The following is a 25,663-nucleotide window of genomic DNA, read 5'->3' on the forward strand; positions in this document are numbered from 1 at the left end:
GGTGCCCAGAGCAGCTGGGGCTGCCCCTGGATCCCTGGCAGTGCCAAGGCCAGGCTGGGCAGGGCTGGGAGCAGCCTGGGACAGTGGGAGGTGTCTGGGATGGGATGGGCTTTAAGGTCCTTCCACCCAAACTATTCTGGAATTCTGTCAGGGTTACAAAAGCCAGGGAAAGAATTTACTTGTGCGGATCGTGTGGGGATGTCAAACACTGTTTGTGGTATGGAGCGAGTTTTCAGAATTTTGCATGGAATCCAGCTCATGGTGGGAGCTGCACACAGTGAACTTTAAATTCCAACCCACATTTTATCACATCCCAGAACAAACAAAAAAAAAGTGTTTCAAACTTAAGATTGATATAAAATAGCAAAACTCAGTTCAAAAATTAGGTAACTTTATTTGACACTTTTAGAAATTTTTTACAGTTTTAAACTAAAAAAGACTAAAGGAAATTCCAGTGTTTTTTAAAAGCAAAACAGAAAGAAAAAACTAAACGCCTGCAATTTGACTAGCTGACCAATTTCAAGTTTGCTTTCTTTCATTGTATCTATATATGCCAGAATTGGGCTTTCTTGTTTCATAGAAAATTCACTCTGCAGAAACCCTTGGGATATTTCCCATCTGTTTTCTTAAGATTCTGTCATCCTTGTTAATTTTGAAATAGGTTTTTTCCCATGTTACATCACAGAAGGAAAGTTAATCTACATCTGGTCACTGGAAATCCTATGTATTACAATGTATTTACATATAAAAAAAAAAATATATATATATAATGATATGCTGTGCAATTGGATAGAAGGCTGTAATTCAGCCAGAGGGAGGGCTGATATCAAAACCATAAAGATCCATATAGACATAGGGTGGGAAAAGGCCACCCAGACTGAACTGAAAATCAGATGCATGTACTACGGTAAGACCTACAGTTTTGGAAAAACAGAAATGTTTGCCAAAAATGTTTTTTTACTACTTAGGAACAAACTTGCTTTTCCCCTTGGTTTTTGCAATGGCTCTCTTCTAGTGTCAGCACAGGAAGGGATCCATGAAGTGACACAGTCTGTACTTTGTACTACTTGCAAACAATAACAGCAGAAAAAAATATCTTGGTACCATAGGTAGAAGATACTTGTATCATAGACAAGTCACAGAATTACTGATTTATCCATCCTTGCAGATATCATGCAATATGCACAATTTTGCAAGTCATCAAGTAGTAGCCTGAGTTAGGGGAGAGGGACCTTCTTCCCATGGGGAATCAACAACCCCACAATCAGCTCCAGCTGGGGACTGATCCCCGCGGTGTATGCCACTGACAGACTGACTGACAGGTAAGGACAGACAAGATAAGAACCAGGGACTCAGGGAATGACATTCATTGTCTCAGCATCACTGACTACATCTTTAGAGAGAATTAAATTCCTCATTCTTTATGTCCCATCTGCACTTCATTTCAATAGCTTGTGGGTTTGAAATTTTTTTTGCAGGAAAAATACTCCAAGTAAGTTTTCATACCAGTCTCCCACACTGGCCAACTTCCTTAGCTGCTCTTTTTATGGAGGGAGGGGGTGTTTTTTAATGTGGATTTTTTTTCTAATTTTTTTTTTTTTAATGATTAAGGGGCCAAGCTGCATAGAAGATCTTACAACAGCAAAAACATGTAACACATTGGATTAAGAGAAAATCTTTCCTTCAGAACCTGAAATGAGCTTAAAGTTTATTCTTCATGCGTACATACGTAGAGGTAAATAGATGCATTTGCAAGTGCTAAATTTAACAATCTTTTAGGTTGCACTCTTCATATACTATCCTACATACTACTATTTTAACACCATTACAAAGTCTTTCCACAAAGACACCAGGCATTTAAGACTGATAATGTTATCTCCAAGAATCAACTTCCTCTCTAAAAGCAGCTACTGTCAAGCCTCCAAATGGGTCTTAGCTTCTAAATCATCTTTATACTGCTTGAAATTTTTGCTTCCAGCTTCCCACCAATCCACATCCAAAGCATTTCTGATTTGGTTTTAGTAAAGTAACACTAGCAGGGGTCACAGGGGGCTCGTGGCCTGCTGGAAGTCTATCAGACCCCAGTTCCTCCAGCCTTGAAGGAACATGGTCAGCAATGAACAGAGCATCCATAGGCAGGGCTGTAAATTCAGACTTTTCTTAGGTTTTGCTTTCCTGTGTTGCTAGGCTGAAAGTACCAGAGCTCACAGTTCCTATCAGTGGCTTTAGGACTGAGGTTTTGTGTGTTCAGCCCCATGAGGAATGCAGCATGTGGCCCAGGCCCCAGGCTGAGCAGAGTGGTCAATTCCATTTCATGCCTTTCCTACAGCACCAGGAGTGCTCTGTGACAAAGAGATTCCTTCTTGCCCTCCCACAACCAGTGCTGGCTGTGGGGCTCTCAATGGGAGTCAAAAGGTTGGAGAAGACAAGTGGCAAAGCATGAGCTGAAGACACACTGGTGACATGCTCACCCCAGCACAGGCCAAGCACAGCACTCACTGGCCATCAGAGCAGTCAGCCTGCTTCCCACACAGGCTTCCTGCCAGCTTAGGGTCTGCTGTAACATCTCTGAGAAACATTTTTTGTAGTCTCCACTACTGAAAATGAAAAAAGTAGATTATGATCCAAACCAAATTAAACTGTGCCACTATAGGTTGTTTTTTACTTTGTCAAACTAACCACTATTTTGAAGTTTTTCTTCAACATAAATCAGAACAACTTCAGTCAGAGCAGAACAATAAAATTCTCTTCTGGTTCCTTGCTGGGGAATGCAGGTGAAGCTCCTCCTCAAACAGCACCAGCTCCCCACCATGCCAGTGCTCAAGGCTTGAATCCACAGTGGAGAAGGGGCAGGTTTATGGCAATTTCTTGACTACAGACATATGTTTCAGAAGAGCTATTTCTATCCATTCCAAACCTCTGGCTCAAGGAAGAAGTTAGCGTATTGAAAACATCAGGTAGGACTCTTGTGTGCAACCCAGGGTCAGGCGGCTCTGGGAACCCTCACTGCATTACAGGGTGTTGCTGTTCATGCCAAGAGCCACATGCTCCGGGCTGGAGATGTTCCAGCAGCTCTTGACTATGAGCTGTTGGCTACTGCAGGGCTCCTACCAGCCCACGCCATCAATTTTTTTAGGAGTTATGACAGAATCTTAGAATCACAAAATGGTTTGGGTTGGAAGGGACCTTTAAGATAATCTCATTCCAGCCCCTGTCACGGGCAGGGATGCCATCCACTAGATTCAGTTTGCTCAGGGCTACATCCAATCTAGCTTTGAACGTCCAGGGATGGGGCATAAGCTGGCGATGAGCTGGTTTACTTTGAAAGCATGTCTCTGCATATTTTCAGCTGACCAATATTTACATGAAACACTCAAAGTCAGTTCTCAACATACAATGCATGTCTGTCAACAGGAAGCAGTTCTTAAGGAAAAAATATCTAGCTAGCAGATAATTTCAGAATTTTTCAGAGACAAACACCGGGATGAAGTTTGCCATCTGGAGCTAAACTTCCATGCTGACATGCAGAAAAATATTATGAGAAAATTGGATAAAACTGTAACGCCACCTTCACCTAAGGAAGGTAGCTCCAAATAATTGCAGCAGCCTGTGCACCTGTAACCCCTGGCTGCTGGACTCACCAACAGCTTCTGGCAAACAGAACCAAGCCTGAGCCCCTGCATCACATGAAGTTAAGTCCTCTGCTTGTTCCTGAAATTATAGATTATTGTGTACAGTACACTAGTTCCCAATTCAAGAAAATCCAATTTAAACCCATTATTCATCACCTATCACTAATCTACAGATTGCAAAATGCCATCTTTATTCCACATAATCTGAATATTTAATTGCAAAACTGGAAAAGGTGGAACCCTCACAGAAGAGCACATCTTTGATAGAGATGATAGAGAGGATCAGTGAAAAGAAAATTATTTTATGCCACTGGCCAAAGGAAGCTTCTGGTAGCACACAAAGCTGTCTTGTTCTGAAAATGTTCCAGGCTGCCAGAAGCAAAGTTCTCTCCTGGCAGAACCAAGGGAGCTCATGCCCTGGGCACTGCCCTGTCCTGCTGAGCCCCTCCCCTGTCAGCCACTCCTGGATTTTTCCTTCTGCCAGCACCAACATTTCCTTATTAAGTCTATTAATTCTAATGTCATCCCTACTTGACAAACTGTTTCCCCAATTTGCAGCAGCCTTTCAGATTTTTGGGTATTTATAATGCCCTTAGATCTCTTTGTAGTAAACTCTTGCACTGCCTTTCTTGTTCAGTGTCTCCTCATGCTTTCTGATTAATCTTCAGGTTTTTTCCCTTTCTCCACCCTACCCAGCACCACTGGCAAAAACCTAAACTGAAAAGCTGTTAGTGCAGCTCTGTTCTTCATGTCTTGCCCCAGCTAGGAAACCACATGCAAGATTAAAATACCTAAAGATTAATTGTTCCTAGTTGATGACGTTTTCTGAACCTCTAAAAATAGTTCCTGTCTTCATCTGCCTGAAGACACAGCCCTACATTCTTTTTAAAATATCAGAGATAATACTTGTCATGGAAAAAAGCACCATCTCTGCAGGCTTTGGATGTGTATTTGGATCTACTGGTATGTCTGTATTTCACATTTGTGTCAATGTGCTATGTGCCAAGTGTTGATAATCACTAGTAGTAAACACTGCTGCTTGGCCAGCATACTCAGCCTTCAGTACACTACAAATAACACACCAAATGATGAAAGCATGTACAAAACACTCTGGTTTGTTCATGGACAGTCAATGAAGCTGCTGTTAAAAAGAAGTATCATGGGCTTTACATCCTATGCAGCCCGTGTAGTGCAACAAACCAGAAACACACACAGCCACGGGGCTGAAGACAAGAACAAAAGCACTGGGTCTAGCACTAAAGCAGCGCACACGAGCTTTGACTTCAAGGCAACACTGTTCTCAAACATCCAGTATTGGCTTTTTTAAAGAGCTGCAGGTAAATTCACAGCATCTCCCCGAGGCAGATAAATTCATTAATGACTGCAGCATTCATTAATGTCAGCACCACTTTCCAGCATACTCAGAAGTCAACAGGCACTACCATGGCAGTCATGATCTGTTCCCAGTTGGAACAATGCAGCAGGAAGGCAAAAATCAAAGCTGAAACACTGAAATGTGCATGACTGAAGAATACTGTCAAGACACTCTTAACAAGAGCCATATTGAGAGGTACTGTAAGGAAAGAGCATCATCCTCTGAAGAAAAAGCTTGACCAATTATCCAAGACCATGGAAAATGTTCAAGAAATATGGAAACAGTTTTCTAAATGAAGTTTTCTATGAAGTATGTTAATACATCTTCTGGAAAATAGGCTGTGCAGCAGATTTTCTGTTGTCTGGATCTGTCCAAGTTTAGAGAAAATGTTTAATATTTTCACAAGTGTAATTCTTACATATGTGGATGCACTTTTATTTTAGTGCCACTAGTAAACACAGAATATATTTTCAAATCTATTATTTTGTTTCTTTTTTATATATTTCATTTAAAATGCTCTTCATTTCTAACAAGAAAAGTAAAATCTGCAAAATTCAAAGAGAGTTTGAGATACTTTTCTCTTGTCATCCTCTGTAAAGTCTTTGATATTCCACTCTACCTTCAGCTGCATTTGGGCAATCCTTCAGCAGGGAACAGACCAAAACAAACACCTGAGGAAGGAATCTGACCCTCATTATGTGGTCCAAAGAGTCAAATTTTCTCAGATGGATTTTTGTTTTAGTGCTGTTGATTATTACTGGGGTTTTTGTGGTTTTTTTTTTTTTTTTTGACTAAAAGAAGTGCTTCGCCTGAACACATACAAGTTCTCAGGAACAGAACCCTTACTGAATTTCTAGACAGATAAGGCTTAGTATGTGAAAGACATAAACAAGAAGCCTATCAACATTATTTTTAACATTAATATTACTTTAATTACTTTAAATATTAAAACTCAAGTTTGGTGTGGAATGTGTATTGGAAATCATCAAATAAAATCAGAGTCAGTCACATTGAACTGATAGGCATATTTTCCTATACAACATTAAGTTTTAAATTAAGCTGAACAGGGAGCTTTTTTAAAGATAAAAAAATACAGCCTTTTGTTTGATGGAAGGGATTGATCTGCCCAAGGATCAGGGTCCAAACAGTCACAGCCAAACTGGAGCACCAGGGTCACCTGATTTGTACAGTACTGAGATAGTCAAAGTCTGTAAATTGTTACCACTTCACAGGCTTTAACTGGAGGTACTGCACTGAGAAGAAATTGGGATTTTTTTTCCCTGCATTCTTTGTTGTTCAGGAGAAAAAAAATTACACTTAAAAATAGATGGGAATTCCTCAAAACCTGAGGTGAAGCAGAAAGTCCAGAATACAACTGTGAAATGCCTAGTTCAGTGTGACCAGTTCTTCTGTTTTAACTGAGCTATGAACAATCTGAAATAAACTGTTTCCTAACCACACAGGAGAACAAATGTGAAAGTACACTTTCAAGTAGATGATAATACCTAATGCTCTGTCATCAGAAAGCTACTGGCTTTAAATATGTAGAAAGCTACTCCAAACAACATTCTGACTAAGAGATGATCAAGGCAAAAACCAAGAGAACTTTGAGTCAGTCTCCAACTTACCTTGCTATTTGTCAAGCTCTTATTTAAACACAAGATTGCTTTCTTAATTTAATAACCATACTTACACAAAGACTTAAGGCATAATCCAGCTAATTGAAGTAAAATGTTTCTGTTGCTTTTTATTAGTAATAACCGGTTCAGGTTAATGCTGGCCAAAGTAAGGGTCCATTAAAGAGAAGACTGAAAAGCAGATTGCTTTAGTACTATCTTCCATTAGGGCAATTTGTAAATTAAACATTGTGTTGGCCATTGGACCCAGGGAGCCCTCCAAAAAACTTCATTAATCATCCTATCAGACAAGGTTCAAAGCTTTAAGCAGAAATTGGTAAAACTTGGAAGCCAGAGTGTGGTTATAGAGAAAGCTGCTCTATTCTAGAGAAAGAATGTCCACAAAAGCTTTCATCCAAAAAGCCCAGGGCAAAATTTTGGAAGATCTAGCCAAAAAGACAATGGCTGATATTTAACAGACATTCTTGAAAAGAGAGCCCTTCAAGTCCAACTCAACATGCCAAGTGGAGACTCTCAATTCAACAGCAATGCCTCTGATTGCATCACTGCAACAATACTTTTGTGAATTACATTTTGGGCTCCCAAATACTTGAGAGTATTTCTTCCACGCAATCTGGAATCATATCCAAGGATCCTATAATACTTCAATTTTCTATTTCAGTTTTTGTGTGAAGTGTTTGAGGCTTTCTGGAATTGCAACATAAGTGCAGAACAGACTCCTCTGATAAAGCCAAATGTACTTAGATGGAACAAGTAATACACAAATCCCATCATCTTTCTATGTACAAAAGCTGATGCACAAAAGACTCAATCATGTTATACAGGAAAACAAACAATTTCAGGAATATGAAGTAAGACCAGCTGCACTCCAAAATTTTTAAATTCACAAATTCCTTCACAATGTAGCAAGAAAGACAAAATAATGAGTGAGCTCCCAGGTTCATTCCAGAACCTGACAGACTATGCTTTGGCTGTTCTTGGGACAAAGACAAAACATCACTTAGGCAGTTGGTAAGTTACTGAGCAGCAAGTAGCTTTTAAATGACACCTGTCTCTAGCACCATATGTGCTCCGTTGGGAATGAAAAATCAGACTATTTTCTTCAGAATCAGAAATCACAATTATATTCCTTGAATTAAGAACAAATAGAAGCTCAAAGCTCCAAACATAAGAACATTTGCGCTTTAACATTTTCCCAATGAAAATGCTGCCTGTTAAGCTTAGTATAGTGCTACTACCTAATTTTTTTTTTCACTTATTTGGCTTATATTTTATTTCTAAACATTCCTAATATGCATTTGCTTCCAGGCATTATTCTGTGACCAACCCTGTTTATTATCAGAGCCCTTAGAGTTCATATGAATGCCTAGAAAGCTTCCTGGAGCTCTACTCACCCTGCCTTTTAAACTAGACTAGTAGCTCAGGTTCCTAGAAGTAAAAACAAAGACAAAAATTTAAGAGATGCATTTAATGCATCATGGTAGCATAAAGCCTTTAGGAGTAATGGTAATTTACCCATTATCTGCATTTCCTGAATGTCAGTTTATAATAATGCTTATAATAATGCATTCCCTTATATCAATGGCTTTGACAAGTCAGGAGAAGTAAAGTAAATGGTGACAATAGGGAAAGTGCCCCAAAAAAAAACCAAAAAAACAAACCAAACAACCAGACCATATTTCTCTCAAGTAAGCATTGTAGCAGATTTGTTCAATGCTTTTCCTCCATGTTAATCTACGTCATGGTGAAGCAGTGAAACAGCCATACAAGCACAGAGTAAATAAAGACTCTTGATGCTACCCTGCTCTAATGCAAAGGGAACAAATGGTCAAAGGCATTCACTAACAGCGATCATTGAAACCCACATATCAGAACTCCTGGAGAGCACCATATTTCAGAAAGGTGTTTTAAGTATATAGCTGTACCAAAGCTGGAGACAGAACATTCCTTGTTGGATTTGATGATCAGACTCCTAGTGAGGTTCCTCAATGAAAGCAAACCCTACTAAACCAGTCCTAAATACATACTGGTTTTATGTATGTTTGTGAGGGAAAGTTAAGGAGTTCTTATCACATCACTTATTCCAACTGGTTTTGTTCTGCATTTAGGCATTTGCTTTCAAGGTCATCCTTATTCTGAGCAGTTGGTTCCTCACTGTGGGCCACAGAGATTTCTGGCTGCTCTGTCTTTGTGCTGGTATCAGCCTGCTCCTCTTCAGCCGAGGCGGAGCTGCGCAGCTCCTCCACGTGGAGGGTGGGGTTGGTCATTTGCTCTGTGTCTTGCTGACAGGCTGGCACACTGCTGTCTTTGGGAAGCTGAGGGCAGTTGACAGGAGCTATCACCACAGGAGGCTGAGGTAGGTCTTTCTGTAAATAGAAGATCACAGTCAAAATGATGAAAAACAAGACCTATTGTGTCCAGTTATCCAAGGTAATGGTCATACAAGAGGAAGATTAAAGGTCCATCAACTCTGTTATCATTCTCCAGCAGTGGACAGATGCATACAGTTATCCTTTCTTTGGGTTTTATAGGACACCAGGAGAATTTTTCCTTCCAGAAAAGTGTTTGCTTTCTGAGTGACTGCTCCTCACCAGTTTCAGATGTGCTTTGCTGACAAGGCAGCAACAGGCACTTGGTCCTTGGCCACTATCCAGTTCTGCCCACCTTTACTATCACTGTACAAGAACTGACAACTTTTACATAACATTTCAGATGATCTCAAACAATTAAATTAATTTCTCTAGTGGAAGCTTGTGAAAGTTTTCACAAATAGCTGAATAATAAAATAAAACTCACTGGGGGAACCTCCAGCTTCACAGATTTGGCCTTCTAGTAAGTATTCAAAAACTAAAATAATGCATGATAGAAATTATTCCTTTTTGAATCAAATTAATTTCACTTGCAGCACAGTGAAACAAAGGGATAATTTACAATACTGAACTACATTTCCACCTTCATAAACAACATGCTATGAAAAAATAGAAGAAAACATTTTAAGGGTATATTTTATATAGTACTAAACCCCACATTTTATACAATATTATCATCTTTTACTACTACTGATACTTTCAAGAGAGATCAAACAAGTAACATTTTGGCAGAATCAAGGATGGACAAGGTCTACTTTACTTTTCACTACTCTGATTTAAGTGGCCATAAACACTGCAAAAACCAGAAAACCTTACTGAGGCAAAAAAATTATTTAAAAAAGCAAACAACCAAGCAAAACCAAAATCTTTGTGTTTGTGTGATAATACTGCAATATTTTACTCAACTTTAATTCTAGATAGGTTTTTATAATATTAGTATTTCCTGAAGACACTCATATCAAACTGGTATTCACCGCAAAGCCGCTGCCCGTCCAGAACATGGCAAGCTCCCTTCTCCAGAGGGCCACCACCAAGCTGGTGAGGAGAGTGCAGGGCACCAGGTAGAGGAGAGCAGGCTGGCCCATCTGCATCAGTGCCAAGGCAACAAAGGTCACAAGAAGGCCTATGCCATATGCTGGAAGAAAACAAACCCAGCAAAACACAGTTATTCGCATATAGCTTTGCTCAAGCACAACTAAATAATTGGCTAAAGGAGCATTCTCACTGGAATTTTTTTAAGCAATATGTATATCTCCAGAAGTTTTTCAGGCCTCTTTAGCATTGTTTACACCATGTAAACATAGAATACTACAGTTTTTCTATTGATAACATGTGAAAGTAGTGTGATTGGCCTAGTCCAACTGTACAATTAAATAATTACCTTAAGCAAAATAAATATATGAAATATTGTGCATCATATTATATTTATGATCTCAGCAGATACAGACAAACATTTTGACCATTATAATGTGCTTCTTGTTTGGGTTGGCTTTAGGTGTTTCTTCCTATCCTGCCAGACAGCTAAAAAATAGAAGCCAGCCTGCTCTAGGTTATATGTTTTTACTGCTTTCTATTTAATTTCTGCATAAATGTGGCAAAATTTATTTAGTAGAACAGTAGCTTGGATCTTACAATGCAATTATTTTCAATTACATTTTCAAGACAGTGAAGTTAATCCAACTTTTTCTTCAGGTCCAGATTCCAGATTTTTCTTCACAAAGTCAAGAACGACATTGAGGGGCTGTCCAGAGAAGAGAACAGAGCTGGGGAAGGGTCTGAGAGGAGCAGCTGAGGGAGCTGGGAAAGGAGCTCAGCCTGGAGCAAAGGAGGCTCAGCGGGATCTCCTCACTCTGCACAACCCCGACAGGAGGGGACAGCCAGGTGGGCTCCCCGGCAACAAGGGGCAGGAGGAGAGGAAATTCAAGTTCTGCCAGGGGAGGTTTAGATTGAATATTAAGCAGAGCTTCCTCCCCAAAAAGGATTTCCAGTCCCGGCACAGCTGCCCAGAGCAGTGATGGAGTACCTATCTCTGCAGGGATTTAAAAGATGTATGGATTTTGCATCTGGGGATATGGTAAAGAGGTGGGCTTGGCAGTCCTGGGGGCCTGGCTGGACTCGATGATCTCAGAGGGCTGTGACTGGAATAATCAATAACTTTTTACAGCTCTTGGGAATGTTTTTTGGGCAGAGGCATATTCTGTTATTATTGAGAGTTCCATATATATAATTATTACCTATTGTTTCTTATAATGATTTAAGTCCATTGCCTCACACCTGTAGGAAAAGCCTCTCTGTCCTCTCTGCAGTCTCCCATTAGGCAGCTGTGGGAAGCAACAGAATCTCCTCTTTGCCTTCTCTTCTTTTTACAACCCTGTGCTCCAGTCTTCATCCATCCTGACAGTCTCCACTGGATTTACTCCAGCATGTCAATGTCTGTCTGGCACCAGGGATCCTGCTTAACTCAGTCATAAGTGACAAATTTTGAGGAAGTAATCACTCCTCTCATAACTGCTGACTACATCTTGCTAACTCAGCCCTGTATGTGGCTCATTCTCATGGCTGCAATAGCACACTGCTGCCTCTTTATCAATACAACATTTTCCGATTTCTGCTAACATATTTTTAAAGTATCAGATAAGACAAAAATTTTGTTTTACTATATATGAGACAATGATTTGGAACATCAATAAGAGCATCTCTCTACCCCTGCTAGAAGTGTCCATGAACCTAGATATTTTTCCAAAAGAATTTCTAAAGAAGTTGTTAATGACAATTTCTCATGACATTCACTGCAAGCATTAGAAGTCTTTGCTAGCAGAAGTACATTGTAAGAAAGACAACAGGAATCTGCCAGATCCTATTCATCAGTAGTATTTATGTTCATGGCACATAATTCCATGGATTTTACAAACTAAAGAAAACTTATCCAGAAGTGTTATAGTCATCATAACAAAATTCCCTAAATCATAGGTTATGGATTTTAAGAATACACAAGAAATTAGGAACAAAGTCAAAGGATGATATCCCTGAACCTGAATTCTCATGCACAATAAACTCAAAAGATTCATGAATCAAGAAACCACGATGAGTAGCTGAGTACATGTAAAAATAGTGTAATTACAAGGGGTAGATTGAGTCCCTTGGCAGCCCTTACGTAAGGCAGGCAAAACAGCTCAGAAAAGCAACATCAGTTGGTTTGGTGATGGAAGATCTCGCCTTGAAAGCATTTTGCTAAATGTTTCTGTTTAATAATAAAAGGAGGAACAGGATAAAACCCCCAAATATGCCATGCAAGACTGATGACATGCTTTTAGAGGGAGCCACTCCTGAAGGTCTTGCTCAGGTGGCACTGTGGTACATACCTATTGTGCAGGCTACGAAATAGACTCTGGATGACTGCACCTGAATATCAAATCTATGGCAATAGGCTACCAGCAAGCCTAGGAAAAGAAAGAACAGTTACAATATGCTTTCAACCTAGTCACACACTTAATGATAAAAATAAAACCATCAAATCAGCTAGGAACTTGCAAGAACTTTTTTTCCCAAAAAACTTCCTTGGCACCCTGTGTATAAGCACCATGACAACATATCCAGGAGGCTGCACAATTTACAAACCAGTTATCTGATGGTACAAGCCCCATGTATTGGAAGCACTCCAAAAGTAAAATACACAGCTACAAACATGCAGATCATAGATAAAAATGTCATCTCATCCCTACGAAACATTTGCAAAAATACAGTGTTCACAACAAGAGCAAGAGTAAGTTCAGCCCTTCGACCTGGTACTGAAGACAGTAGAATTTTATGGTTAATGACTATGCCTGCTTCAGGTTGGGGGGAGGATGGGAGACTAATGGGCATGACAGAGTTCATATTTCCCAAAATACAGGAAAGTAAACAAATTATTTTGCTGAAGAAATCTGAAAACTAGAAGGCGCATAATTCTTTCGTCTGCAGTGATGCCAGGGATAGTTCTACATACTATCTAAAATTAAATTTGGGATAAAGTGTGGCAGAAATACTGGGTGGAGTGCGACTAACAGTTAGGAAGTTTTGAGTGGCCAGGCATCTGTACTTAACCCGTGTGCAAATGGACAAATAATTTCCTCTATCACCACACTATCAAAGATGCTTTACAGTATAGAATCAGCTGCTAAATCTACTCCTGCAATTTCTCTACATTTCTTGACATCACTGCATGTGAAAGTGAACCATGAGATTAATGTGCATTTTTCTTGTTGAAAAAGTGAATAGTGCACAAAAAACCCCTATACTTGAAAACTTATCAGGCTTATAGTAGTCAAATCAAACCTACCACTTGAAGCAGGAGTACAAGAAGAATAAACTAATATGACAATGCAACATGTAAAATTTTTAACATGCTAAACAATACCTGGAACTAAAATGTCTCCAAATCCTAGGAGAGAAAAAGGCCTGTCACACAGAGCCAATGGTGAGGAATTCAGTCGTGGAACCTTCAGGACCATTGGGAGCTTGGAATGAGAGAGACACGTGTCTGATGAAAAGCACAGTGACACTACCTACCAGAACTTGCTCCTGCTGTACTCAAAGTGCAAGTTTCAAATACATCAAATGGATCTTTTTATACATTCATTACATACAATATTACTGATAACTAACAAAATGCATTTAAGATGGGAGCAATGAAATACTTTCTAAATACTAAGTTAACTTCAAAGTTTTCACATACAATTGGGTGTCAACTCTGCTTTAGCTGCAGGTATGTACAAAATTTAGGTAAGCTGCTACATGCATAGGAAATAATAATTCATATAGTTCATTCACCTGGGTGCAATAAAAGTCTCAGAAGACCAAGACATGAATAATTTTAAAAAGTCATTTTTCAAATCACTTTAAAGACTCTTCCCTGTGTTCCTATTTATTACATACATTGCAATGTGAGGCACAGTATGCCACAGTCCACTGCAAACCTGTATTTTCTTTATTACAATACATTAAAGAAACTTTCTTCTTTTTTTCTTATATTAGTGCCAAAATAATTATACTTAAACTTTCATGACTTTCATGACATAATGTTGAATCCAAAGGGGTACTAAAGGGGTACAGGAGAGAAGAACAAAAGAAGTCAAAGAAATTAGTATGGACTGTATGGATTGATCCACATCCTGCAAACAACTATTTTCTTTGCTATTTTCCCACATGACACTATTACATTCATTTCTGAAATAGATCAAATTAATCCTTAAATTAACATAACTAAGTTTTCCTACTGATTAGGTTTTTTGTTTTGTTCACTAAATCTCACTATCTCCTACATCTCACATACTTTCCTCCCTGAGTCAGCCACATCTTGTAAGGTGTTCATGCAATTGGCTGCTGTCCAACGGTGAAAACCCACTGAACACTGACTTCTGTTTTCTTCTGTCTCCAATTTGAGTTTCTCTCTCTTACCTACAGCCTCAGCTTTTTGTAAAGCAAATGTCAAAAAAGGGAAGGAGGGGGAAGAGACAGACTGATTATATGTTTAATCTCTTTAGGAAAAGATGCTCATGCTTAATTAGCAACAAGTTAATATTTACAGATGTGGTCATGTTTGTGTGAAGCTGAGCTAACCAGCTTTCTTATATTGAAACCCTGTCAGAAAAAGATAAAGGAAAACCAAAGCTGGTGTGATGAACCACTATAAGTCTGCTTTGCCCCTCCAGAATTAACATTCAGGAGCACTTATTCCCATATTAAGTTCTTTTCAGACTGACATCTTCATTTCAGCCTTGTGGTCTTGAATTTTAGAGAAGTTAAAAGTGTAACAGTTGAAAGCTAGTGCCAGATTTTAGACAACATGCAGTACCTTTTCATGAGTGGCAGAATCAGATGGGCCTGCAGCCACCTCCACCATTATACTCTCCCCAGTCTAAAGAAAAAATGGGAAAATTGTAAATCAGCACTTCACTCAGCAGCTCTGGGATCATTTAGGAACACACAGAGAAACAAGTCATTACACTTTGCTCTGTGGGCAGCAGGCAATGGAGAAGCACCTTACTTACCTTTGTTAGAAAAGGTGTGATAAATACAAAGAATACATCGTACACAAAAAGAACCAGGAGGAGTAAGGTACAACCCTGAAGGAAGAGACAAGATATTTGGTATTTATATACAATGCATTAGCAAACAGCAAAGAATTAATAATTAGAAGGCTATTAAAAGAAAAAGCTTGCAAAGACTAAAACAAGTAAGTAATGTATTTTTCTTAATTCCTAAATATTTTAGATAAAGGAATAGGGTCTTGCATGCACCATATATAATAAACCACAAAATTACATGTTCTTGCCCAAAATTCTTTATGGTGTAAAATCTGAAAATGGTGCCACTTGAGTTTGCTGGGAAACATGAAGCAGCTCTGCACTGGAAGATGGCAGGCATAGCTTGAAACACTATATACCATTTACTGTCAGTCTATTCAAACTTATAGAGGAAGATAATTTGAAACAAGAATTTGAAGAGCTGCTTAAGGGGCAAATAAATGACTAATACTAATTTGTGCCTTAGGATACTGACTAAGGTCAGAAAGATTTGGAAAAAAGCCCACTAGATTGATGCATGTCAATTTGAAAAACAAAATCAAAACAATCAAAACAGAACAAACATCTCCCTCCCCCCAGCAAAATACCCAAATACCAAATACATAAATAAAGAGGTGGTGTTTGATTTACTAGTTAACACTCTACAGAATCTACAGAACAATCATATGCCACTTCTGGGTCTTCATTATACTCATTGCATCCCTTTTTCCCATGCTGACATATGAATGGAATTGCATTTCTAAGACAATATACTCCACTATAAGCCACTCCTCTGTTCAAACACATACATGCAAACTTCTCTTTAACTTTCTTCTGAAAGTCTATAACTTCTGTTTAACTTTCATACCTTAAACGTAGGCAGGCGAATTGTTTTCAACATGTAAAGACAGAAAGCAATTCCTAAAGCATCTTGCAGAACCCAGGCCCACCTTAAAAAGAGAAAAGTAACATTTTTGCAGGAAACAGCCAGAAAAACAGACCAAGCCTTGTCCTCACTAAGGGACAAGGGACAAAGAAAAAACCCTTTTATTCAAAGTACTTGCTTGAAATCGACATTGTTGTCAGCATGAGTTTGCAAAGGGGGAAGTTGTTTTCATCAACCTGATAACCTTCCACAAAGAAGTGCCTGGGAGATGAGGGAAGACCTGTTGATTGTCTATCTAGACTTCAGTAAGGCTTTCCACTGACAATCTTCCATAAAATCTTCACAGAGAAACTGAGGAAGTACTAGCTGAATGAGCAGTGAGGTGGACTGCAAACTGGCTGAGACCAGTGGATACCAAAATGGGAAGTGCTGGGCTCCTTTGTCCTCTATATAGGTGTGCACCCTTGTGTGCTGAGGCAAATTTACAGCTGGGCCTGGTTTTCAATTGTGTTTTGCAAGTTGAGTATAGAAGTGTTCTTTGCTTTACTCTCAACTGCTAGGGCTAAAGACAAGTAGGATCTGACAAAAACAACACTAAGGTTTCCCAAAAATTGCTATGGTCTAGTACAATGACAGAAGGTGCTGTTGGATCAATACATGGGTACTTGCTGATGGAGCTCTTGCAGGAAACACTCAGGCCCACTTCAGTTCTGATGGATTTCCTAGTCCTAAATATTTTGGAACATTTCTGTAGTACTGCTGTACTCCTCAGTCTGACACACATCTCTCTAAAGGGTATTTCAGAGTTGATGAATCCTGGATTTGAGTTCTGTCATTGATTGGTCCACACAGAACACAGATCCCACAAAAGCACTGACATGCATTCAAAGCACAAGTCAGAAATGTTTGATATCATCAACAGAAACACAGCCAGCATTTCAGTTCCAATACTGAACCCCCAACAGATGAACCGAGATGAACACAACCTGTATATATGGGAAAACTGGAATATCTGGGAGTGAGGTAAAAAATCCCAAACAAAAACAAAAACACAACACTCTGTAAAAGATCCACCGCTAACAAAAGTGGTAAGAACCTGCTACAATTAGGTGCTACATCAACACTGGGTGTAGATAATTACTGACTTGTACAAGAAAGCTGAGAGAAACTAAAGATCTGACAATCTTACCAGTTCTTATTCTCATGAAGAAATAAGTTAGACAACTTGTGTCCAACTTTCCATATCACTTCTGAAAAGCTGTCTTAAGTCAAAGAGATCAGAATACTGACTGAGACTCAGAGAAATTCAAGCTTAACAAGAGACAGTTTTCTGTAATTTAAATGAACAAGAAAAAGATGAAGTACATAAGGAACAACTAAGAATTTCTGCATGTCTCTATTTTTTTTTCCTGTCATTCCTAATTTCTGGATACATGTAGACTTCTGTGGATGCCAGTTATTTATACTATAAAGTGTATTACAATTTTTAGCACAGAAAAATTTTTAGCACAGATCACTTACTGATCTTCATTTCTGAAGATTCCCCAGACTACGCTGACAGAGATACAAAACACTGCCAGGAGCAACATCCGGACCTGGGGGCGCTTGTGAAAATATGGCAAGTTGTTGTCTGGGATTCTGAAAAACAATCACACCAAAGCTACAGTTGTCTATGTATACAGCCTCTTCCTTTATCAACACTTTGAAGCATGAAGCCACCTTTTAAACCCCACACCTACCCAACAGTATAAAAATCTAAGTTTCCCTATTAAAAGTTTGAAATTTGCCACATACCTACACTTTCCCAAGGGGAATCTTCTTACAAAGGGAGACAGACAGCTGTAAAGACCAATCGAGGCAGCCAGGCAGAATATTCCTATTATAACATAGACTGAGGGGAAAAAAGTATTAAGTCCAAGTAGGATAAGGCAAGAAATGCTTTTTGCATATCCTCCTGACTGAATAAAGAACAGACAGTAAGACTAAATGAGAAATAAGTCTTGCCTTTCAACAGTGAAAGATAAATACAGAGACTTTGAATGATTGATTAGATTTGTGCTCTTTAAGTATCTAATTCTAGCTCCTTTTACTCAGGTGTACTTTATGCAATACCTACTTAAAGTAAAAAACCTCTATCCTAATCTTCTTAAGTAAGTCATAAGCCTCAAAGGCAACCTATGGTGAAGCATTTATCTTCTCTTTATGAGTACACAGGAGCATTATGAGGAGCTATTAAAGTCACTAAGTAGCAAAATGAATCAATACAGATGGGATGCATGTTTCACTACTTCCTCAAAAATATGAAGAAGCATTAGGCTCTCATGTTTTGTCAATCTGGTAAGTGATCAGTAGAAAATTACAATCTTTATAAAGATAAAAAAATGATCCTTGTCTTGACTTCAAACTGAACAATAATAGAGAGAAAGAATAGGTCTGAGAACACCTTTAACAAAAATAAAAGGTAGAAAATACTAAGTCTGTATCTACTTATTAGTCTTTAATGTTTGAAAGAAGCTTTATGATCGACCTCACAAAAAGAAGGATTAGAATCTACTCAGTGAGTTTTCTTACAGTATTTTAAATCATATTGGGATGAAGACACATGACAGAAGAGAGAGGTTTCATTATTATTTTCACAATAAAATGTACATTGAACGATGTCAGCCTTGTGATATTGAAGATATACAACCTTAAGAGTACCTAAGTGGTCATAGAAGAAATAAAGGAGGACGAGCATTGAGCAGCACATCACTACAAACACACAGATCATGATGGGAGTCACATCCACTGTTTCATCATCATGTTTCTCTGCCCCATCATCACGCTTGTGCTTCATGTACCTCCTGAAAGAGTAACATGGCTACCATCAGTTCATTCCTTCTGCAACAAAATACACAAGGATGCTGAATCTTCAGCAAAAAACCACAAGGGGTTGAAACAACACCAATGCCTGCTTTGATTCCCACTCAAGTCAGTGGGACACTGTATTTTCCATGGAGGTATAACCATCAGCTGTAACACAAATGCATAAACCAGTAACTGCTGTGCTAACTTATCTAGAGAACTATTTCATTTGCTAAAACTCAACTGAATCTTGAAAACTACCACAGAATAATTTGTTAACTTCAGAAGAAATCCTTGAATCAGGTTGTGTACACAAAATAAATGTTAAAAATAGGTGGCACAATGACCACCTTCTCCCAATCCCACTTGCTGCCAAAAAGTAACCATAAAACTTCATTTAAAAGTTGGTAACAAACATAGCATATATGAGCCATCCAATGAATTTGGTTTGCCCTATACCAGTAAAAGCAAATTTTATTATTTTTTTACAAAGCATTTATGTGGTGAATTTTTGCAAAAGGGAAGCCTATTACTTAATCATTTTCTTTCTGAGCTTTTCAAATTTTTGGTCTTTTAACATGGCAAAATCCTAAAAAAATCTACATGCAATTTAAACTCCAATGATTTCCTACAGTGACCAAACCAATGCAAGGCTCGGGGCTTTTTAAACATCACATCAGCATTTTCCCTAGAGTCTCCTAACCTCACCAGCAGAGCTGCCAGGTGATGCTTACATAAACACCATCTTTTTTTTTGTTCTGTGAAAAATACAGGAAAACTGGTATACTGCATTTAGTTACTCACTTTTTCACATCTCTGCTTCCTGCCCAGTAGCCTCCAATTGCAACAGTCCCCACGGCCATGACAAAGATAATCACCATGTTGTAGTCCAGCACAGGTTCATTTGGTGCATACATTGCTCCTTTCACTGAGCTGCCAAAACTCTGTAGAGGTAACTACAAGTTAGGAAGGACATCCAAAAATCCACCTTAGCAAAGGTTCACTTACTTAATTTTCACTAAGCAACCTCAGAATCAGGCTTTATTATAAACACATAAGAGCCATCTATTGGCTCTTCTATTAGTGATATTTATTTCCAGCACCAGGCTGTATTTTGATTTTATTCCAAAGATGAGAAATAACCTCCCAAGAGATTTTTTTTTTCCAAAACACAATAATGCAATCTTCATGAATACACTCTCTACATATTCAAAGCCCTTAAGGTGGACTTAATACTGTTGAGCAGTGACTCATTTACATGAGATAATATGAGAGCTTTTAGTATCGAGTTTACCTTGCCAATATCTAACATATCAGTATAGCTAAGCAGAGCCACAGGAATATCAATCTCTTCATACTGGCTCCTATTACCTCCAGGAGGAACCTGAAAGACAGTTAAGACCAGGTAAGAATATGTTTATTTCTGTAAATACTTCTACTGCTTCAAAAGGGTTAAAGTTGCAAATTCTGTTCTGGCTAATTTGAAAAATACTCTAGAAGGGAACTTAATGACAGCAAACACTCAAAAGTCAAAATATATGGCTGCTCCCAGTAAAACAGAAGTAATATAAGACTGTAACAGCAAAATGAAACAACCAAATTTCAAGCGGTTTTTTTGCACATCAGGGTCACAGGTTTATGACTGATGTGTGCCTCTAGTATTGACCAAGACTCAAACCTACTAATTTTATTTTCACAACTACTGATTTTACAAAATACATGCTGTGGCTGCTCCAGCTGAATCTAAAGCACTAGATTCAGTGTGGTATATGATGGAGTCACAAACCAACCTCATCCTTTGACTCCAGTTTCATTTGGAACAAGGATAATCCTGAGCCCTTAACCTGAATTTCACATGAGCTCCGTGCCAACCCTTCCTGCTGAAACGAGGATTCTTGTTTCATTCCTTCTTCCATCAGATGTATGGTTTCCACACATAACTATGCAACATATGTACATGCAGGAACACACATGCAATTATTTACTTTAAAGAGGAACATCAAATACCAGCAATGTGCACTGAAGACAACATCTAGTATCAGAGGAGTATCAGCAGCATAGGAAGATAAAAAGCAACTTACCAGTCTCTCTCTACTAACAATCAGCAGCCCACGGGCCCCATTTATCTGAGCAAGCCTCACTTTCTCATAGAAGGTGCAATTTCCTCGCATCACCATGGGGATTTGATTATTAAATCCCCCATCAGGTACATCAGAAGGAGAACACAAAACAGATGCTGTCTGATCCTGCAGTTGCAGGAGTGACTGAAAAAAAGAAATTAGTTAAATACATATATATAACATAAAATAATAAAAGAAGTCAAGAGCAGAAGGCAGAGTTTCTAAAGAGTAATTTAAAACCTTCTAGTAATGGAGTGGTAGACTATTCTCAGAGCAAAATGAAAGCTGAAACCATGCAGTCTTCTCTATTATGTGGGGACCTGCCTTGTTTCACCTTATTGTACAGAATTCTGCTGGTAATAAAATTTGGGATATGACCTTCACTTGCATTTATTTTCTTCAGCATTCTGCTGTTCTGATGCACACGGCCAGGATGTGGGAGGAGTACAGCAAGGTTTTATCTTTGCTGGGGCAGCAGAATGGCAGGCTGGGATGTTAGAGAGTAGGAACAGCTAGAAACCAAAACAGGCTGGGGAAAAGTACAGAAGCATATGGAATAAACTTCCATCTTGAAACCTACTGTATCCAGTGACCTGAGATTTTGCATCCCAAGTACTTGAATACTGGATTCTAAGCTACTTCTCTCACCACTTGTGACCAAGAGACATTGCAAGCCTGTCCCAATTCCTTAATTTTGCCCTTCCTCAGACCCAAAGGCATCTAATCTGGTGTGTTTCTACAAGAACATCCCAAAGACACTCCAAGGTTTTAGAAATAACACTGGCATGAATTGTTCCTTGCAAAATCTAAACAAGCACTAGCATCTTTGCCCAGTTCTATTTGCAAGTTACCAGAAAACTGCAATTATCTACCAAACAACCAAGCTGTGCTAAGAGAAGCAGGTCTCAGCCCTTGCTGAGGTGAGCTGTCAGATTTGAGAAGAGTCAAGGTAAAGTTTTAACCTGAAAAAATGGAACAGTTTGTATTAAAAATCCACAGGTACACAACATACAATAGCTGTGTAATGGACTCTACAGTTTTAGGAGGGAAAGGGAAGTGTCAGGTTGTCAGGAGCTTCTGCCTTATTCAGAAAACTGCTGTCTCCAGCCTGACCTCTGGAGACAGCGAAATGCTCCAACCCACACTCCTGGCCAGGCAAGATTCAGAGCACAGAGCACAACACAAATGCAGAGTGAGCTCAGAGTGCTGCACTGCATGGCCTCAGTGAATAACTGTACTGCTGCAGGACTGAAGGAGGAGGAGCAAGAATGTGAAAGAAGGGAAAAGCAGGAAAGAACCAAGGAAGGAGACAGGGACAGGCAAGGGACATAGCATACACCACCCAAGCCTGTGCAAGCTATTCTGGACTGTACTGGCTCCTGCAGAGCTACTGAGATATGAATCTAGTGAAGTTTTAGGAGACTGATTTAAACAAGGTGTCCAGAGTACAGTCTCACAAGTACCACAGTCAGCCATGCATGTGCTGATTCACATTACACAGTCAGGGCAACTGCAAGAATTGATCAGCTGAGTCTATACAAGGCAGAGACAACTACTGATGTATCTAGGGACTAATCTACAGGTGCAATAAACCCACCAGAAGTAACTGAGACTTGCCTACACACTGGTAAGGAACTCTAATAATTCTGCGGGGCTCATTCAAAGTGCATTTGCTGATTTCATCATTCAGTGCCAGTTAACTTTGTCTCACAGAAAAGAGTGAAGAATTTACTCCACTTTCAGCTCATACAGCTTTGAATAATGCAGCAAAAGCTTGACACAGTTTATGACTACCTAATCTTACACTTGACACTAAAAAAGCACTAAAGGCCACAGTCACTATATTAGAAAAGCCATGTGATGTCTTCTTGTACCATGCTGACTACAAAAACTGCTTTGCAAGCCCAGGTATGTGCCATTTTAATTTCATTGATCACACCATTGAAAGGAGTATTTTTGTTTTGAACAGCAACAGTCATTATCTCTGCACAATGCCTAGAAATGAACATTGCCATCCTAGCACTGCTTAGTGATCTTAGGAGATAAAACACTTTCTAGGCAGAACAAACAAAGTGGTTGCTTCAAATTCTACTAATCCAACTAAGAAATCAGAAGTTTCCTTGTAACAAAGGCATTTCTATACATTTTTTTTGTCATTATTTAGCTAGGTACTTACAGCTTTACCCAGATCATGTGGCAAATGGGCCCACTGAGAGTTGAAGAGTATACAGTAGTCTTTTCCTTTGCTGCTCCCCTTCTCTGAAAGGACATGTACCATCCCATACTCACAGTACACCTGAAAATGTAACAAAAATTTCACAAGAATTTTAGGTTACATAAAATGTCAGAAGTGAAGGGAGTAACTTGCTGTTGACTGGCCTGCTTTGTATTTTTAAAGAAAAACAAGAGTCTAAAAAGTTTCCATATCTGTGCAGGGAGTACAGTGGAATTTGTTATTATTTCCATCATGCTTTAAAGAAAGACTTCAGCTACATTAGGCAGATTCCCTCCTACACAGCAATTGGCCAAAGAATCAAATGAAACAATACTGGATGTGTTTAAAGAAAAAAGACTGACAACAAACAAAAAAGCCAACCTCAAACAACACTGCACATATATATATAACCACAGCATTTCATGATTTTATGAATAAGATACCAACTCCTGAAAGTACAGCCTGAAATAACGATGAATTCTAAATTTGTATCACTCCAAAACTCAACCTTGGACACCTTTGCTGAAGATGTGGCAAGACCCCAAAGCAGCAGCAGCTCTTTTTGTGTCCTGGGTAGTACATGTAGACTCTCAAGCCTACCTACTGCATTTATCACTGCTTCAATGACCAGTTGTCACTGTTGTCAAAACTCCAATGACATCTGCAACAATGTAGGTAGTGAGATTACATATCTAATATTTCTAATTAAAGGCCTGTCCTGGGTCTGGCTGGGATAGAGTTAAGTTTTCTTTATAGCAGCTGATGGTGCAGTGTTTTAGTTTTGTGCCCAAAACAATGCTGATAACAAACTAATGTTTTAGCATTGCTGAACAGTGAGCAGAGTGTCAAGGCCTTCTCTGTTTCTCACCCTGTTCACCTGGTGAAGAGATGCCCAAGAGGTTTGGAAGGGGTCACAACCAGGCAGATGATTCAACAATAATCAGAGATATTCCATACCCATAGCATTTCATGTTCATTTTTATAAAGAGGTTAGCTATCTTTTGCATCATGTACATGTTAGAATTCTCCTGAAGAACTCACAGAAACTGAGATAACAGTTCCTGTAGTAACATGGAGTAAGAGAACAAGAACTACAGCAAAAAATAAAAATAGTAACATGCAGCAAATCTACCAGTTTTAGACATCTCAGTTGTGATACACCGTATGTAACTTGCTTGTTCAGTGAATTGCTTGGACTACACCTAACTGCAAGATGTGCTGATTTTAGCACAAATATTTTCAGCTTCCCATCCCTGCAAAAAAAACCAAAACAAAACAAACCAACAAAAAAACCAACCAACCAAACAAAAACCCCACAGTAGTTTCCTCATTATTTTGGTTAGGTCAGATTGTACCAGGCCATTTCCCAGCAAAACTGGAAGATCTGGGGGCTCACAAGTAGGTACTAGCAAACATTTCCTTAACACAGATGTTTTCACAAATCTCATTCTCCATGATGAGGTCTGTTCTTTTAAACATCTACTCCTATCCTTCCCTTCCCTGTGTATAGTGACACAATTTTGTGAGTACTAGGTATATTCCTCATCTTCCATCCAAAAAGCTGAACCTAAATAATCTATAAGAGTATATATATATACACACACACACACATACATACGTATGTACATACATAACCTGCAAAATAAAGTACTTTTGTGGAGTTGATGCAGTTGTCTGTTTGTACCCGAAGTCCTAGGAGATGTTTACCCAGGGAATCAGGAAGACAAAATAACAGTGGAAATATGTACAACTCCCCTAACCCTAGTGGTGGTTTCCTTTAATTAGTGTTGATTTCATTCTTGTATTAACCGAGTCAAAATAATTTTAAATCCTCCCTGATCTTGGAAATGGTTAAGAAACACGAAGTATGTGATGAGGTCTGTTTGTAGTGTTCTAAGGATGCTGAAATAATCCTCCTGGCCATTTCTGAGTGGCAAACAGGTCCCTTGCAATGCTTCTCTCTCTGACAAGAGGCTCTTCTCCTTGCTTGAACAAGAAGGCATCAGAGCATCATGACTTTACCAATCAGCCATCAAGTCTACAGGACACTTGCTCCTCAGAGTAGCAACACAGGGATTGCAGGCTCTGTCTTGGGAGGACTGTCAGGCACCATTTCCACTCATTGAAAAACAGTAAATCAAGAAGTCTTTCCTTTATACAAAATACTGAACATCAGCTCCTCAGTGTGAAGTTTGCTTATATGCATTCTGTGATCATCTGGTCAGGTTTGAACATCAACACACTAAGAATTCAGAATTTCAGATTAAGATCTGACCAGCCGCTGCAAAAATATTTTAATGCTTCACATAAAAATACATTAAGATACAAACGCAGTGCTCAGAAAGCAGGACAAAACCTAACTTTGAAAATGTAATTCAATTATACAAACCCAGAGCAAGGCTTCTTTTTGAACGAGAGTCTTGCTGATCTTCAGTTGCTGCTTTAGAGCCTCACAGTGCTCTTACAGAGCAATTTCAATGTTCAAGAAGTGATGGTAATAGATTACAAAAGGATGGTGCTGAGAGCAAATGCAAATCATAT

General features: G+C 38.9%; 1 protein-coding gene across 2 annotated transcripts in view; it reads right to left on the reverse strand.

Annotated features, from left to right (window-relative positions):
* Positions 1-374: 374 nt before the first annotated feature.
* SPPL2B (signal peptide peptidase like 2B) overlaps positions 375-25,663 on the reverse strand; it is a 30,873-nt gene continuing 5,584 nt past the window's right edge. The window contains exons 2-15 of one of the 2 annotated variants that reach the window (XM_064733995.1): positions 23,084-23,203; positions 20,869-21,051; positions 20,082-20,171; positions 19,592-19,731; positions 18,644-18,786; positions 17,738-17,834; positions 17,465-17,581; positions 15,926-16,007; positions 15,043-15,117; positions 14,847-14,909; positions 13,410-13,509; positions 12,376-12,453; positions 9,988-10,148; positions 375-9,010 (exon numbers count right to left, since the gene is read on the reverse strand). In XM_064733995.1, the coding sequence (XP_064590065.1) occupies positions 8,723-9,010; positions 9,988-10,148; positions 12,376-12,453; positions 13,410-13,509; positions 14,847-14,909; positions 15,043-15,117; positions 15,926-16,007; positions 17,465-17,581; positions 17,738-17,834; positions 18,644-18,786; positions 19,592-19,731; positions 20,082-20,171; positions 20,869-21,051; positions 23,084-23,203 (1,737 nt within the window). In that variant the 3' untranslated portion in view covers positions 375-8,722. Of the gene's footprint in view, positions 9,011-9,919; positions 10,149-12,375; positions 12,454-13,409; positions 13,510-14,846; positions 14,910-15,042; positions 15,118-15,925; positions 16,008-17,464; positions 17,582-17,737; positions 17,835-18,643; positions 18,787-19,591; positions 19,732-20,081; positions 20,172-20,868; positions 21,052-23,083; positions 23,204-25,663 lie in introns of both variants that reach the window. The other variant, XM_064733996.1, reaches the window with a different exon arrangement.

The sequence above is a fragment of the Zonotrichia leucophrys genome, chromosome 28, assembly GCF_028769735.1.
Source record: "Zonotrichia leucophrys gambelii isolate GWCS_2022_RI chromosome 28, RI_Zleu_2.0, whole genome shotgun sequence".
NCBI classification, from domain to species: domain Eukaryota; kingdom Metazoa; phylum Chordata; class Aves; order Passeriformes; family Passerellidae; genus Zonotrichia; species Zonotrichia leucophrys.